At 37.3% G+C, this 12,935-nt stretch overlaps 2 protein-coding genes across 2 annotated transcripts; one reads left to right on the plus strand and one right to left on the minus strand.

The window, feature by feature from the left end:
- Positions 1 to 1,304: 1,304 nt before the first annotated feature.
- Positions 1,305 to 3,511, minus strand: LOC112508571 (probable lipid phosphate phosphatase 4). The gene is made up of 7 exons (XM_025113242.1): positions 3,287 to 3,511; positions 3,088 to 3,175; positions 2,722 to 2,831; positions 2,513 to 2,603; positions 1,681 to 1,869; positions 1,496 to 1,555; positions 1,305 to 1,420 (listed from the first exon to the last, which is right to left on the minus strand). Exons 1-7 carry the CDS (start codon positions 3,509 to 3,511, stop codon positions 1,305 to 1,307), a joined length of 879 nt encoding a protein of 292 aa, XP_024969010.1.
- A 3,025-nt stretch (positions 3,512 to 6,536) lies between these two features.
- On the plus strand, positions 6,537 to 11,540 carry LOC112510251 (protein C2-DOMAIN ABA-RELATED 4-like). The gene is made up of 3 exons (XM_025115591.1): positions 6,537 to 6,886; positions 9,776 to 9,871; positions 11,053 to 11,540. Exons 1-3 carry the CDS (start codon positions 6,776 to 6,778, stop codon positions 11,341 to 11,343), a joined length of 498 nt encoding a protein of 165 aa, XP_024971359.1. The 5' UTR covers positions 6,537 to 6,775; the 3' UTR covers positions 11,344 to 11,540.
- Positions 11,541 to 12,935: the final 1,395 nt, after the last annotated feature.

The following is a 12,935-nucleotide window of genomic DNA, read 5'->3' on the forward strand; positions in this document are numbered from 1 at the left end:
ATATATATATATATATATTGGTTAATATTTGATCTTACCCCTATATATATATATATATATAATTTTATGTAGACACGTTTATATATGCATGCATATATGTTTGTTACACATGGAGGCCCCCCGGTTTCCGTTGATGGTTTTTGTAGCAGCTTTTTTGGTGTGAACCACCCGTACTCCACATGTGCTTTACCCCCCCCTTGAAAAGTCAATTACCTGCCCCACCCGTGGGTGATTTTTAAAAACAATTGTATAATGATAATAAATTTAAATGTTTAAAATTTTACATCTTAAGTATCAAAATGAAAATTATGAGACTACATCACCCAAAATAAAAATCAAATTAAAGCACGTTACTTTTTTCATGCAATTTATCTTACTTGAAAAGAAATTTACTATCATTTTTGCATGGAGTACAAGTATTCATAACGATAATTCAATCAAATACTGAGAAAAATGACATGTATTCGAACAAATAAACATATTATCAGACGTTTTCTTTTCGAGTAACGGATAATGTATCTATGAGGAGAAACAGTCTGTATAACGTTATGATTATAATCTTTCAAGTATGTATATATATATATATATATATAGAGAGAGAGAGAGAGAGAGAGAGAGACTTGGATCACGTGAGACCATCATGTTTTTGTGAGACCCATGAAACCACTTTTTTACACTTGAAATTTCACAGCAAAACGCTGTGAAGGTAAAAAAAATTAGAACATCCACAGCAAAAACACTGTGAAGGCTGTCTTCACATCGTTTTATTGTGAAGTTTCAAGTGTGAAAAAATTGTATCATAAGTCTCACAAAAACAGATTGGTCTCACGTGATTCCAAGTACACATATATGTATATACGTGTGTGTGTGTGTGTGTTAGAAGAATAATTATAGTAAAATCAAATTCGTGATTTTTGTTAGAAGAATCATTTCATTACTAAATACAGAACAACATGATCGTTTGTGTATGCTTTACATATCATCTCGTTTCTTTTGACTACTTCAGTAGTGAATGATACTTATATATATATATATATATATATATATATATATATATATTACATTCTGTACATGTATTACACACGTAATAACGCTTACGGGTCAATCTTGATCTGATCATCTCACTTGTCTATGAGGTGGAATCTTCGTTAATCAATTTGCGGGAAAACCCGACACGATCGTCAAAAGAATGTCCCGATGTTTGAACATTCCCGATAGACGTTATCGTCCCATGCATATTTCATGTATAGATGCAAATTAATTTGTGCCCCTACCTTATATTATAACATCTCCATAATTGTGGCTCAATTTCTAGTCTCCCCTCCTTGCCCTTCCAAGTCGTTGGCACGAGCATTCGCAGTTCCTGTGTGTACAGAGTGTTCTCGTTCCATCACGTGGAAAAACGCATGAGGTGCCCAACCTGTATGGTTCAAGGGCAAAATGGTCATTTTCTCTCAAGATTTAAAGATGACCAAAAACAAATAGTTAAAAGTACCATTTTCGTGATTCGGGAATGGGAAGAATTGCAGGTAGCAAAATGCAGCAACAGTTGTTCCTAGAAAACATATGTACAACATTTTTATTTTTAAACGTGTCTCAAATCGCCCGTTCTTGCAAACTGTACCCAAAAATTTACAAGAACGAGGCAAAAATCTAAGTAGCCAACTTCGAATCACGAACCTATGATTGCTCCGGTAAAAACATCTGTCCAATGATGCCAGTAGTCGTCGACGCGACTCACTCCAACAAGCGCAGCAAAAAGATATGGAGACACGACGATGCACAGGCTCGCCACATGACCCTTATTATCAAAGGTTCTAAGTTTTCCGCATAAGTACCAAGCAAGGAAGCCAAGACCCGCAAACGACCCTGCATTTTTCATACAATAAGCTCACTGTTTTTATTCTTCATGACAAAAATATGAACGTTAAGTTTGTTCATCCATTGGATGTGAGGGAAACTGAACCGATCTAATCATCCACTGGATGTTGGATTTTGCCAACCGATCAACATTGGATAATCGATCCAATGGATGATTGGATCGGTTCGGTTTCATCCATTTGATACTTTTATTGGATATACATCGGATATCCAATGGATGATGATCCAATTATGGGTATAAATTGTAAATTAAATAATACATATATTAATAAAATTATATACCGGGTCGGGGGGATACGCTACCCGACTCTATCCCCACCCCCCGTTTGAGTCAACTATGGATCCCCGGCCACGGTCCCGAGACCCGTTTTAGTGGGGAATCCACATCCCCATTCGGGTCGGGCAAATCACCATCCATAGTTAGGGATACAAGTCTCATATCCCAAAATCTAACGTCTCTGTCCCACCAATAAAAGTAAGACACGTCATACTTTTTTATATTTTAAATTTATTTAATTCAAATCAGCATTCTTTTTCTAACACTGTATATTCATGTAATGGGTGGACATTAATGAAACGTAAGAATTCAGAACAGAAGATTTTTATCTGAGTTGGTTGTTCAAAAACGTACACGAAGTATGGCCACTTGGGAAGCTCTTGTATCCTTCTTTTATTATCAGGGGATCCCCATGGCATAGAACATCTCCATTGTCCTTGAATGCCTGTATTGAAAATATAACAATAAAATCAGATATTTTGAAATATCTGCTGTATCTATGAAAACGAAAAGAATAATATCGATCAGAGTTCCCGAAATTTCTTAAGAGGGGACATTAGTACCGCTTTTCCATCTGGAAAGCATCTATAGAAGAAATTTGGTCGTGGTCGACCTGTTGCGTCTTTTATCGAATCTGTGATGACTGCTGTTATCAGAACTGCGTAGAAAAGACCTGAGGTCCGAAAAGCAAAATTTGTGTCATTACTTTGCAACCTTCATGCCATGACCCGTATATAGAGTAAATTATGTTTTTCATCCCTGATCTTTGTTAGAATTTGTAATTTTCATCCCTGTAGTTTAAAATTTACGTTTTTGGTCCTTATGGTTTGTAACTTATGACTACTTTTATCTTTACTTTCTTGTACGTATCTAGAAACGTATTAAGCCAATAAATTGTACGGTGTGCACATAAACTAAAAGAGACGTACCAAGAATAGCATGGTGCAAATCATAGACATCCTTCCGGTACAAGTAATACATGAAGAATACTACACATGGTAGCACCACTGCATACGACTGTAACTCAAACGAGCGTTAGAATCAGTGAAAATTCCGTGAATAAAAACATGTCGATATATGCACGTTCTCTCTGTGTAGAACAATGGAAATTGAGAAAAACGCACGTACCGGAACTGCATACATAGGAATGGTGTCTTTTTCGTAGAACGGGTATTTCATATCAACCATCATTTCTTCTCCGACATAGCGGTGGAAAGGTTCGATAATGTTTAGGAACAGATCGATCGATGCTAAGAGGATAAGGACCATCCAATCGTGCGAATGCTCCCTTGCGAGTTCTTTGCCATGGGAGCAAATAGTGTGAGCTCCGTTACCCGTCTGAATCTCTGGCATTATTAAAATTTTTACCTACAGGAAATAAATTATTTGTTATTAAAACGTTACACCACGTAGCTAAAGCGGCGTCCAAGTTTATTAAGACCGTAAAATAGTAGTATAGTAGTTTATGTCCTCTTCTTGTCCCAAATCAGGAGTGACGTTATCTTGTATCCATTTGATAATCGAACATAACGTTACATATGCCTATATTATATGTGAAAAATGGCAAATCAGAGTTCAGACGAGTTAGTTAACAAATCAAAATTGGTTCGAGTCAAACTTGTAAAAAAAAGTTTCAAATGGGTCGGGTCGGATTGCCCCGTGTTTTCTGTGTTTCATAAATAACTAATTTAATCGAAATGCATACATACATACTGACACACACACACATGCATATACATATGCATATACATATACTGGTTGGGTTCACGTGAGACTAAGGGTTTTTCGTGAGACTCGTAAGACCAATTTATGTTCATTGATCAACTTTATAAGCTAATGGTCTAAAGTTGCATGGTGACAATTTTGTAATTTGAGAAGTCTCATGGCGTTTATGAATGTTCAGATTGTCAGATTGTAGATCTAATCTAAGGGTTGAGAATTGGCCTTACGGGTCTCATGAAAAACTCTTTGTCTCACATGACCCCAAATCTACATATACATATACATATACATATACATATACATATACATATACATATACATATACATATACATATACATATACATATACATATACATATACATACACAGTTGGGAGGAAAGTTCATGAACACACTCATACATATACATATACACATACATATACATATACACATACACATACAAATACACATACACATACAGAGGATGTAGGTTTAAACCAGAACAATAACCAAATAATAGAACACGAAAACAGCCAAATCACGTGCAAAATCACATGTGACCTTACACAACGGTCGATGCAAGGGTGTGTGGACAGTGTGGTGACAATGTGGCCCGCGACCAAAAGTCGTGTGAATCACATGTGATTTTACACGTGATTCTAACATAAAATCACACGTGATTCACCCGCTTTCTTATTTGGTTATTGTTCTCGTTTGAACCTCCTTATATACATATGTGTATGTATATGTATATGTATATATATATATATATATATATATATATATAGAGACTTGGGATCATATGAGACCAAAGCTTTTTCGTAAGACCCGTAAAACCAATTCTTAACCCTTGGATTAGATCTACAATCTCAATATTCATAATCATAAAATTGCCATAAGATTTCTCAATAATTACAAAATTGCCACCATGCAATTTTAGACCATTAGATCGTTAGCTTATAAAGTTGATCAATGAATATAAATTGGTCTCACGGGTCTCACGAAAAACCCTTGGTCTCACGTGAACCCANCGGGTCTCACGAAAAACCCTTGGTCTCACGTGAACCCAACCCTATATATATATATATATATATATATATATATATATATATATATATATAAGAATAGAGGAATGTACCTTTAGATAAAAAGGATAAAAGCCAAGAGAATTCAGAGGGGGCAAGGGATGGGGCTCATAGAATTAGGGAAATGGAGATGGGATTTTGGTGAATAAGATGGAGTTTAATAAGTGAATATGAAGAAAACTTGTGAATATGCATCATTCCATTTTTGGATGCTTGGTTGCACTTCAAATTCGCAAACCCCCCATTTGCACAATTCATGCATCTTCTTTCAATTTTCCAGTTACGTAAATCGCATATTACAGATCATATTTGACTTGGGTCAACCACAAAAATACCATGTTTTAACTGATTTGAGAGGTTCTCCGTCCTTTTTGTAGCATTGTAATCGGAATTCAAAAAAAAAAACAGATGTTTTACGAAAACACTGTTTATTACGTTTGTTCTGTCAGGTACTGGGAATGATTTGGAATCGAAAAATAAACTGAGTTTCGAATTAATGATACTGATCAAATGCAGAAACTGGGAATTATGGGTAAAAATCGGCTTTCTTTTATTTGTAAAATTAATACAACTTTATCTGCACAAAAGTTGATTACTGCGAATTCTAACCGGCCTTGAAACTGCCTCCAAGGACACTAATGTGAGGGGTGCAATTTTTGGTTCACTTGACGGTTGAGGCTAGCTGCAGGGAGAGAGGGTGTTGAGATCGAACGTAGGACCTGTTAGTATTTACGTGAGATCAGTCTGTTTTTAAATGGGATCATTTTTTTATACTTGAAACTTCACAATAAAATGTTGTGAAGGTAAAAGAAACCGAACTTTCACAGCAAAACACTATGAAGGTTAAAATAATAAAACAATACAATAAATTAATAAAATAGAGTTTTTTTTTTTATTAACCTAGAAGGTCCCAAATCATCAGACGAGAAAAGAAAAGGACCTATTTTGTTAAAAATTCATTTTATAGACCTAATCTGTTAAAATCAATAAAGAACAAGGACTAAACTTGTAACTCACTCGTTTAGTAAATTACAATTTTCATCCCTATGGTTTATTAATAATTTTGATTTACGTCTATGTGATTTTAAAATTGTGATTTTTATTTTATGATTTGCAATTTATTACTATTTTCATCCCTGAATTAATTAGTACCTTTAATTACAAAGGACTACAACAGTAATGAATTGTAAATCATAGGAGACCATAACAATAAATGGGAAAAACCACAAAGGTGGTGTCTGATTGGTTTAAGCTTGGCTCCAAAGGTCAAAAGTTCCAGGAGGTATCAGGTTCAAATCCAAAGAGGAATAAAAATCCTTTTGTGGCCATAGAGATTCAAATGCAGTGACTCCGGGCTATTTGCAAAGCTGGTGGTCGTCCTGAGATTAGTCGGCTCGCATAGCAGGTTGGATATCCAGATTAATAAAAAAAACAATAAATGGTAAATCATAAGGATAAAATTGCAATTATATTACAAATTATAGGGACTAAAATATCAATTTCTAAACCACAGGGATAAAAATAGCAATTATTGACAAACTACAGGGACTAAAAACGTAATATAGTCTTTAGTTTTGGTTCAGTTGAGCTGGTATGGCGATTGGCGAGCTCTTACCTGCACCTCAAATGGCGGAAGGGGAGAGATGAACCCTTGAAAACCCTAACCATGTGTTTGCATTCTAAATTTAGAAATCTATTTGTGAATTCCATCCAAAACACCACGGAAAGCAAATGAATTCCGCTGGATCTTTCGAGAAACCAGAAGGAGATCATTTTCAGATATCCAAATTCATCACAATAATATTTTGTGATTCGATCAGGTGATTGTGATGAATACTCTGTTAGGTCTTCTTAGAGTTCGTATCAAAAGAGGTGTAAATCTCGCCGTTCGTGATATCAATACTAGTGATCCGTATATCGTCATCAGGATGGGTAAACAGGTTAGTAATTTTCATTTTTATCGTTTTGTTTGCTTTGTCATTTCTTCGATTTTAGGGATTGCGATTCGAGATTCGAATTTGCCCTAATTTTTTGCTTCCGATCTATTCCTGTTTGTATGAAAGGTGTAATTTGGTGCCGTGATCTTCCATTGTTGATTTATATGAAATTGATTCTTCAAAACGACGAGGAAACCAAACATGATTAAGGAATGGAGAAATTGCAGATCCAAACTCTTACCATTTCATCAAAATATGTATAAATGAATCAGAGTATTGATTGAAATCTGATAAACTAAATTAGCATCAAATTCTTATGATGAGATTTGTAGATGCAATTTTCGTAGAACATACCAAAATGAAGATTGTTATTGTATTATGTGGACAAGGTATTGTTAGCTATTAGCCTATTACTACTAGTTTTTGGGCACATCTACTGATGTATTTTTAGCCGAATTCCACGGTTTGAGGGATTTTTTGAGTTTTTTGATTGATTTCAAGAGGTTTTTTTCGGTTTTCTTTTTGATAATGTCTTGTATTTTCTAGTATTCCGAAGCACCGTTCAAAGTTTAGCCCGTGCAACTTTCATATCAAAAAATTTTTACTTCCAAAAATAAGTTGAGCGGATGCACGGGACCGCTCGGGGCTTCATAGGTCCGCCCGTGCCCATGTTTCTTTAGCCGAATTGCATTGTTTCGAGGGATATTTTAAAGTTTTTTTGTTGATTTTGAAAGACTTTTTCGGTTTTCTGGTTGATGTCCGTATTTTCTAGTATCCCAGACACCACTCATAGTTTAGCGGGCACCTTTCATACCCAAAAGAAAGTTACTTCCAAAAATAAGTTGAGCGGGTGAACGGGTTGGGCCTGCATGGATCCACCCTTGCTATGTTTCTTTAGCCGAATTCGACCGTGTCGAGGGATTTTTTAAGTTTTTTGGTTGATTTTGAAAGACTTTTTCGATTTTCTGGTTGACGTCCCTTGTATTTTCTAGTACCACGAAGCACCGCTAAAGTTTAGTGGGTGCACCGTTCATACCCAAAAGAAATTTACTTACAAAATAAGTTGAGTGGGTGCACGAGACCGCTCGGGTCTTCATAGGTCTGCCCCCGCCCATGTTTCAGCCCTTGTTTCTTCCTTGTGAAACCTCACCCGAAAAAATGGAACCTAAAACACGGGTCTGTTAGGGTGCGTTTGGTACGTTGGACATGGTGGGACAGGACAGGACAGAACACAATTGTCCTATGTTTGGTGTGGCCTTATGTGGGACTCACTAGAACTAGCTAGAACACGGGTGGGACAAGCCTGTCCACCCTTACCCCCCTGGAACTAACTAGAACAGGAAATATTTTACCTATCTACCCTCTCAAAACCCTTCTTCGCTTCCACCGCATACTTCAATTGGCGGTATCGATTTCAATCGGCCGTATCGATTTCAATCGGCCGCATCGATTTCAATCGATTTCAATCGGCGGTATCGATTTCAATCAAAACACCCTTCGTTCCCCTTCACAAAGGCATCGATTGCATCGATTGCTGTTTCTATCGATTTCAAAGGCATCGATTGCATCGATTGCTGTTTCTATCGATTTCAAAGGCATCGATTGCATCGATTGCTGGTTTCAATCGTTCCCCTTCACAAAGGCGTCGATTGCTGGACAAAATCATTCCCCTTTTGTATCGATTGCATCTGTTTGTTGTTTCTATCGATTGCACTTTGTTTGCTGTTTTTGTATCGATTGCATATGTTTGCTGTTTTTGTGACGATTGCATTTACAAACCCAGACAACAAGCTCATTTTGGTAATCTGCAGCAATAAGAACTACTTTTGTAAGATTGTTCATCAGATCTCCTTCGATTTCATTTTAGGGTTTTAATCGAAATTGTCAGTGACTGTAAAATTGATTGAAGTTGAAGATTTTAGGGTTTAGAATCCGATGTCGTTTCTCAAGTGGGTTTAGGAGTATGGTAGACTAATTTGATCATGGTGGTTAGAATTCTGGGATTGACTCATTGGGGTAAATTAGTCAATTTAACCAGTTCTGTCCAGTCCTATCATGTCTTACCAAACGTTGAACAGCTGTCCTGTCCTGTCCTGTTCTGTCCTGTCCCGTCCTGTCCCGTCATGTCCTGTCTGCGTACCAAACGCACCCTTAATGCAGTCATAGTAATCAACAAAGCAATTTTGTCGTGCATATGTCTCGAACAAGTAAACAAACCCATTTCGACCTCTTCAACTTTATTGCTGTCTAGCATGTGCAGTTTCAAAAGACTAATCTATTATAGAACTCATATGATCGTTGGTCTTCCATATCCCAGTCAAACTACGGTGTAGAAATGAGATTTTTGACCCGAATGGTGCTAACCGAGTCTCTTGAACCAATAGTCGTAGATTTGAGACTTCTTTTTCATGGTAAACATGGGTGTCTGGACCGGATTGAGTGCATCTTGACTAATCCCATGGGGAATGCTTATGAAGATAATAGCCAAATCCCTAGAGACGCGAACTGGCGACCCATGAGAAGGCGCCCCAAGGCGCAACTGGTGCTAACCGAGTTTCTTGAACCAGTAGTCGTAGTTTTGAGACTTTTTTTCATGGTAAGCAGGGTGTCTGGACCAGATTGCGTGCACCTTGACTAATCCAATGGGGAACAACCCCTTAAGATATTAGCCAAATCCCTAGAGACTCGAACTGGTGACCTATGAGGAGGTGCTGCAAGGCCTAGCCTCTATTTGTCGGTTTTGAGAAAAAACAAACAAAGAAGAGTTTACCATGTTGAGGAAACTACCTTAGGTTTTGCTTTGATATTTAGTTATATTACTTTTTGCATCTCTTCCACTTAGAACTTCATCATTAAACCCTTTGTTCCATGGATGTTTATAATGTTGTGCAGAAGCTGAAGACTCGAGTCATGGAGAGGCATGTCAACCCTGTGTGGAACGAAGACTTGACTCTTTTCATATATAATCCTGAGCTTCCAATAAAGCTGGTAACTTTCTTACATTTCGATCCATTCATGAAGTAAAAGTGGACAACAAAATCATACGTTTGTTTACATTCGATCCCATGAACGTTTCTGAAGAAAACTAAGGGGTCGTTTACCAAACGCTTACCGAATAAGAGCTTACCAGCAAGAGCCACCACCCTCACTTACCTAATCGGGTAACATTCTTGGCCATCAAAATGGATTATTGGTAAGCGTCTTTTACCTGGTAAGCGCTCACCGGGCTCACTCACCGAGTAGGATTCTCAGTCTTTGCTATGCCTTTTATCGGGTCACCCGGTAAGGTAAGTGACACTCGGTAAGCACTTGATAAACAACCCCTAAGTTGTACCCTTGAAAGATCTACACTTTGTAGTTATGGAATAAAAAGTCTCTATACATCTTTCCTTGAAATTTTAGCCCCAATCTCTTCTTATTCGCAAACCGTCTTATAATGTTTCATGTAGCTAGCAGTTTTTTATCGCATAGTGCGAAGTAGATGTCGAGTTTACATCCAAAAGACATTTGGTTTGATGTTAATGGTCAAATTGCAACTTTGATAAGCCAAAATATCATACGGATATCTAGCAAGCAACTTTTTTCTTTTTTGCACATTATCTTGACGAAAAACGAAACAACTGTTTTACTCTTTGGGGTTTGAGGTCAGGTTTTTGTACATCTCACCCTCCACAGACTCCACCTTCGGGCGGGATATACTAGGCTTGTTTGGTTTGCTTTGGTATATTTATCTAAGGGCTTGTTTGTTAGCACCTTAATGAGCTTAACGGGACTCACAACTTATTTCGTTAGCTATACGTGACTGTTTGGTAGTGGTTTAATGATATAGAAAGTGACTTATTTAATAAGCTTTTTTTTTTGGGGGGGGGGGGGGGGGGGGGGGGGGGGCTTTATGCAGAAAGCCAAGTTTTTTCCAAACCCGCCCCTCCAAGTTAAAAAAAAACACTTACCTCTTCCAAACAAAAACTTTCCTAATCTATACAGACATATTTATCCATAACAGAACTTGATGAAAAAACCCTTACTGCAAGCTTATTAGCCAATTAATTAGTTTGTGAACGCCAAAAATTGCATGTCACGGCCTGCATCTTCCAAGTTATGTTTGTGGATATGCATTTCTCGGTTCGACCTATAACACTTATAATACATATATACATATACGTTTGCAGGCAGTCTACGACCATGACTTCTTTAGCATGGACGACAAAATGGGAGACGCGGAATTTTACATACAACCGTTTTTGGAGGGGCTAAAGATGAATCTGAAGAACCTCCCGAGTGGCACCGTTATAAAGCGGATAAAACCTAGCAAGTCAAATTGCCTGGCCGAAGAGAGCTGCATAACCTGGCGAAACCACGCTGTCGTCCAAGATATGTGTCTGAGGTTGAGAAACGTCGAATGTGGTGAAGTCGAACTCGAGCTCCATTGGATCAATGTTCCGGGTTGCAAATTGGTTTAGAACTAAACACCCTTGATGCATTTCATGTGTGGTAAATTTGCTCGATTCTTGGTTTGTCTGTCTACGGTTTACGTCGAATATTGTATTTCGAATACCCAGAGTTACTGAGTCGATAGTACTCGATCTCATTATTTGTTTTGTGAACACGGATGGTTGTTTTAGCTTGAATTACGCAACAACGTCTCCAGCAGCTTCTCCAAAACGGAGAAAAATGAAATTTTTTGCGTTTTTTGGTTTTTTTTTTTTTTTTCTCGAACTTCTTCAAAACGGAGAAAATAGGAACGATGTTGGATGGAAAATTCTCCAAAAAATCCGTTTTGATAATCCTAACATAAAAACATAAAACCAAGTAATAAAATAAGGGTATAAAGTGTAAGTATTAAAAAAATAATTTGTATGTATTTATGGTATTTAATAATAAGATTAAAGGGTCATATACGGGTCGATTCACTCGGCTAATACACCACACTCATATCCACTCAGTCATTACTTTTTCCCAAGTACCCCTCTCCCCAAACACATCAACCATCCTTCTTCAGCTTCGATTGCTCGTTGAATCCTCAATCTCACATAACTTCGGTTGCTCCTGCTCACACGACTTTGATAGAGAGAGGGAGTTCGACTAGAGAGAGATCGGTGAGGCAAGCCGAAGAGGGGGGGGGGAGATCGGTGAGCGGGCAAGCCGAAGAGAGGGGATGCGAGAGAGAGATCGATGAGGGGGGCAAGCCGTTAGCGAGCAAGATAGAGAGAGTTCGAGGAGGCAGCCATCAACAGACAGCTTTATTTTACAGCTTTTTTATAATTAAAATTTATTTACTCAATATTTTTTATCAAACACTACAAAAATATAGACCGGGGATAAAGTGGTCATTTCTGACATTCGAACAGTTTATTCAGCACGACAAACGAACAATGACTTATTTGTTATTATACAGACAATTATGCCAATACATACATCTTTATCCATACGTGTCTTAATAGAAATCGAACCGAACCACCCCTTAGTGGACTAAATGCCATGATGGACCCAATGCAAAGCATACGCTGGCCCGTGCCACCGTATTGTAAAAAATTACAAGGTCGTGAAAAATGTCACTGTATTAACTTATTGTATGTCAATGTATATATTTTGAAACTACATTGTGAACACAAGTTTTTCTTGATAAAGTTTGGTATGCACAACTTTTCTTCCATATTAGACCCGAGTTCGAATACCTTTAGTGCAATTTTCTTAGTTTTTGGGGTTGTTTGTTTCTCTTAATAGTTTTATTAAGAGACAACACTTGAATCGTCACAAAAAGACATTTGGCCTAGCGGTATGTGAGTATTTGGCCTCCTAAGAGGTTAGAGGTTCAAACTTCACCAAATGCGATAAAGGTGTCTGAGCTTATTTGTTCTATTTGCCGTATATAAATATTATACACTTAAAAAAAATCTGAATCGTTAAGAGGTGAATGTTGTTTGACAAAAGAAATATTTGTTTTTTAATGGTTCCAAAACTCTCTGACTGTTTTTGTATCTTCAACCTCCTTACCAAACAACCCCTTTAACTTTAAATTTCAGATCTACTATCTTTTAAAAAAAAAATTGTA

Source organism: Cynara cardunculus, assembly GCF_001531365.2.
Source record: "Cynara cardunculus var. scolymus isolate 2C chromosome LG 3, CcrdV1, whole genome shotgun sequence".
Lineage (NCBI taxonomy): Eukaryota > Viridiplantae > Streptophyta > Magnoliopsida > Asterales > Asteraceae > Cynara > Cynara cardunculus.